Consider the following 5,360-nt stretch of genomic DNA (forward strand, 5'->3'; position numbering starts at 1 on the left):
TCATTGGCAACTTATGTTCATATTTTCTTATTAACTTTCATTGTTTAAAGTTTTCAAGACATTTTCACGAGGGGGGGGGGTGGAGAAAGTAGTTGACAGTTTTGATTATTTTTTATTGTTTTATTTTGTTATTTAAAAATATTAATATAATTTGGGATAAATATATTTAACTCTAGCAGATGTTGAATGATATAGTTTTAACTCACCCTTCACCAGATTTTTATTTTCTCAAGCTATTCTACTTATATTATTTTTTTCTAATTTTATTTTTGGTGAATTATGATTTTGTTATTTTATTTTTGCTAGTTTATAATTTGTATTATTATTATTTATTTATTTTTTTGCTGATTATATTATGATTTTATTATTTATTTATTTTTATTTTTTTTTTTTGCAGATTATGGATGAGAAAAAAATAACTACTTCTGAGAGTATTAAAATATTAAGGGAAGTTAGTGTTAGTAGGAGACAACAGATTCAGGAATCTTATAAAGAAGTGAAATGTATTGGAGAGCTGGAATTTGATGAGTTTTCAAATTCACCGGGTTACTGTAGTAGCAGTTATGATGATGAGGTGAATTGATACATTTTTTAAAAGTGTTCATTATTTTTTATTTTTTCTACAATCTATTAAAAAACATTTTACTTGTTATTCAATTTAAATTTTTTAAAATTGTAAATAAAATGTATATTTCAATGTTCATTTCATAAGCCTGCGAAATCATGAAACTTCATTTGGGTGAATGGCATAATGAGGTGTTCTGATGTGCAGCTATTTACACGTTATTAACATTCACTTTAGTTCAGGGAAACTGTGGTTTGCTAATTCTTTATTTCAGTTGTTAGTTGGGCTGATGATACTAGCTAGATTCTGTTCCATACTAAATATTTTAAGAGAAAATCTTTTTTAGTTTCTGATGAATCGAAAATATATCTTTAAATTAAATTAACAGATAAATCTGACAACTGATGAGAAATAGTTTTTAAAACAATTCTACCAACTGAAACTATTTGTTAGATTAACACACAATACAACATAATTTCAAATATCTTTATTACAAATTTCTATAAAAAAAAACTTATAGGTATATAATAATTTTTTTGTTTGTGTTTATTGAAAATATAATATATACCATATATAAAATTTAATATAATGGATTATTTTATAATTCTGAAAATATATATTTTTGTTGAGTTGTTATATTATTTGTTAATTACATCTTAAAAATTGAGTTTACTAATAAAAATGATTATTTTAAAATTTATTTTAATAAAAAATATTTATAATAGTGCTTATTAACTTATTTTTTAATTAATAAAAAATAAATGAGATGTATAATTGAAACGTAAAGCCCAGATTTTGTCCAGTAAAACCATTGAAAACGTTTAATAAAAAGGCCAAAATGTGAGACTATATTAAAATCCTGTTATTCAATTCTTTTCTGCAAAAAATATTATCTATTTTCTTTTCTTATATATACTATTATTTCTTCATCAATTTTTTTAAGTTGGATAAATAAGTTAATAAACAAAAATGATTCAAAGGTACTTATTTTTATTGTAGAAAACATTTTTAATAGAAAATACAAAGATTTTGTTTACCTCAGTGTTTAACTACTATAAGGCCTATCTGGACATACGGAGTTGAGCTTTGGGGCTCCACTAAACCATCAAATTCCTCCCGAATCCAATCCTTGCAGTCCAAAATCCTTCGTAAAATCCTTAACGCTCCTTACTTTGTCACAAATCAAGTCATCCATCATGACCTCAATGTCCCATACGTTACTGATTTGGACAAAACCAGATACCATTCCTTCCATGTAAAACTTCCTAACCACCCAAATCCACTTGTTTCTAACCTGGCTTCTCCTTCATTACCTAATAATCCTCCTAGGCATCTGAAAAGAAGATGGCTTCAGGATCTTCTCTTCTAGAAATGTTATTGGAGTTCTATCAATGGGTAGATTCTCCACATGTTTGTATCATGTCACTATCTCACCTACAGAAAATTTACTTGTTGTATATATGTTATACAGTTGTAAATAACAATAAATAAATGATTAAAAAAACCTCAGTGTTTTAATTACTGCAAATACTAAATTTGCTTTAACATTAAAAAAATGTTTGCATATGACATTGTTGTCCTCCTTCAAGTAAAAGATTCTAGAGGGAGCTAACATTGCTCAAACTGAAGACATAAATGGATGATGATGCTATGTGAAATTTTTGGAGAAATAGGTAGCCTGGAAGAATATTTTAAATACATCTTTCTACATAGTACCTTTTTTACTTTTTTAAAACTTCTAATGGTGATAGTTTTCAGAAGTTGAATATTGAGTTTTCTAATCTAAAATATGGACAAAAAACATTAAATTAAATTTTTCTTAGATTTTTATATTTGTAAAATTTTAAAAACATTTTAATCCATCATATCTTCGATTATTTGTAAGCAGTTACTTATTGTAGAACTTATAAAACACATTTTCCCTTTATTTAAGATTTTCACTTAACTTCTGAAAAAATATTGCATCCTTTTTTCCGCTACTCAGATTGATCCATGTGCCAGATAACCATGTTTAGAAAGAAAATGCTCAAAACCTCGTTTTCAAATTGTATGGGGCTATGTAATAAATAATATAAGTGGATAGAATGAATAAATGTGTTCTGTGAATACATTATATTACCTGCATTATGATTAGAATGGAATTCACTTTCACATCCAATTAATGTCTGTCTCACATGATGTGCAGAACACTGTCTTATTAGAACTTAAATTCACCATTAACTATCAAGATTTTTACTTTAGAAGAATTACTTCATCCCATTCGTTAGTTCCCCCCATAGTTTTCCCACTTAAAAATATATTGTTACTGAGTGTAGCACTAAGGAACATAAATAAAAGAGAGTGAAATTGTGGGAGTTAACTGGCTTTTTGCATGTGACTAAAGAAACAAACTTAAAAACAATTAAAAAAAAAAATTTGAACTTATTTAGTGTTATAAACTTTACATGAATAGCTATGTATTACTTGATAAAATGTTTCTTTGTCATTAATTTTAATGTTTATATTTTTGAAATAACTTACAAATAATTTTTTTTTTAATATTGCAAAAAATGTAATTTTGCATAATAAAATCATAAAACACAATGCACACAAAAAAGTTCAAAATATGTAGTTTGCAAATTTACATATATTAATCAGGATTCTTTAATTCGTAAAAATGAATTATTTTTAATCGAAGTGTCAGCAAAAAATTGGAATTACCCAAGAACCCTGATAACTTATCTTTTGTGGTCATCCAAGCGCCACAATGTCATAGGAGCTCATCCTTACACCACACATTCCATTCTTTTTGTGCAACTTATTAAATTTTATGTTGTTGAAATTGCCGTGCCATTTATGCGAATTTTACAATATAATTTATTTTATAAAACATTATTTGTTTGTCTAATATTCTTCTACTATAAAACTATATTAATTTTTCGTGTAAATTTATATTCCTTTATTTTTCAAACTTTGAAGGTATTTCTTGATGCCGATGAAACAAGAGATATAACAAGAATACGCGTGATATCAGAACCTAGAAAGCGTAGAACATCAGACGTTATTGATTCCATGGGTGATTCACCTCCAAGAGACAAAAGCTATTTAACTGGAGATTTTCTGGATCCAGGGTCACCACCAGTCACACCAGGTATGTAAAACTATTTAATTTGTTTCGACCTTATTTTCTCCTACACAAAGTTTATATTAATTACACAAGACTAACAAATCTGTGATTCAACATCCTGTTAGAAGAGAAACGGCTTCACTCCAATAAATTAAATTTTATATTCCCTATATTATAATTATCAATGCATGATTTTTTGTTTGGATGATATTGTTTCATAATGTGTAGTAGTATTTGGTTTTTAATTTAAGGGAAAGTGGATATTTTAATTTCGATATTGATTATTATTTAAACAATTCTAAAAATATAAATGTTAATATTCTTAGGTTCAGACATGGGGTATTACAGCAATGGTGGTTTTTCATCACCTCCTTCCTTGCTGCATTACAAGACTGCCTGGTCTAGGTTCAGTAGCCTAAGCATTGATGGCCCATCTTTAGAAGAGAAAAAACCACCAGACCATTGGGACCAAACTGATGCTGATGATGAATCAGATGCCAAGCCTAATCGGGAACCCAGGTAATCTAAAATTTTATAACGTGATGCGTTTAAGATTTCTTTCTGATTAGATAAAGCTGTCTTAGTTACCTCAAAATGTATTAAAGTAATGATATTATCAATTTTTATTTTTATTTATAACAATTGATATGCTGAAAATTGAAGTGGTGTCCACCTTTTATTTATTTTTTTCCTGCTATGTTATTTACTCTATATAAAATTTAATTAATAAGATATTTTCAGATCAGTAATTACATAAAGTTAAAAGTTGGTCAAAATCATGAATTTTAATACTCAAATGCTTTTATACTCAATCTAACTCATTACTTTAATCCCTGATCTGAATAATTCTTAGCTTTAAAACCATTAATCATAATGTTACATATAAATATTTTAAATTTTTTTCAGTTATTTAACACAAAATACAGTTGTTGGGCCAATGCCGGTCGCAAGAGATAGCGAAGAATATTATATGAATCACACGAATCGTGGATGTGCTCATATCTTCAATCATGATGTCTTCGATAAAATGCCAGAGCGTAAAGGTTCAAAGCTAGATGTCGAAAAACTTGAAGCAACCTATAAATTATTAGGTTTTGATGTTATAGTTCACGATAACCTTGATTTGAGTGGAATTACTCAAGTTATTCAAAAAAGTAAGGCTTGAATTTCTATTCTTACATTCATTGGGAATTTTATATTTAAAAATTATCATCTTCATTTTAAGCGATTACTTTACGAACTTTGGTTTTCTTATTTCAGTTGTTGAAGAAGACCATTCTGATAGAGATTGCCTCTCCATTTCAATTTTGACACACGGCCAAGAACCAAATCTTCTGTATTCTCGTGACTATATATATTCATTTGATCAATTGTGGCAGTCCTTCACACCTGATAAATGTCCTTCACTAGCTGGGAAACCAAAAGTGTTCTTTGTTCAGGTAATAATGAAAAAAGTATTGATTTGTATTAGGTTGAACCCTAATCATTGGTTTCTTAAATAGCCTAAATAATAAATGTGCATTATCATGTAGTAAACTTATGGTAATTATATAATACAACCAACTTTTAACAAGTCTAATGCCCATTATGAGTTATCTTGTAAGCTTTTTCTTTTTAACTTTTACTTGTTTTATTATACAGCTAAGATGAAATTCATATATATATATATATATATATATATATATATAT

General features: G+C 27.4%; 1 protein-coding gene across 1 annotated transcript in view; it reads left to right on the forward strand.

The window, feature by feature from the left end:
* Nucleotides 1-397: 397 nt before the first annotated feature.
* LOC106685557 (caspase-1) overlaps nucleotides 398-5,360 on the forward strand; it is a gene marked incomplete at its 5' end in the record, with an annotated part of 9,358 nt that continues 4,395 nt past the window's right edge. Inside the window, 5 exon segments of the mRNA XM_067045028.1 lie at nucleotides 398-574; nucleotides 3,524-3,695; nucleotides 3,998-4,190; nucleotides 4,578-4,825; nucleotides 4,932-5,110. Of these exon segments, the coding sequence (XP_066901129.1) occupies nucleotides 401-574; nucleotides 3,524-3,695; nucleotides 3,998-4,190; nucleotides 4,578-4,825; nucleotides 4,932-5,110 (966 nt within the window).

This window comes from Halyomorpha halys, unplaced genomic scaffold (assembly GCF_000696795.3).
Source record: "Halyomorpha halys isolate HHAL.00 unplaced genomic scaffold, Hhal_1.1 Scaffold710.1, whole genome shotgun sequence".
Taxonomy (NCBI): Eukaryota; Metazoa; Arthropoda; class Insecta; order Hemiptera; family Pentatomidae; genus Halyomorpha; species Halyomorpha halys.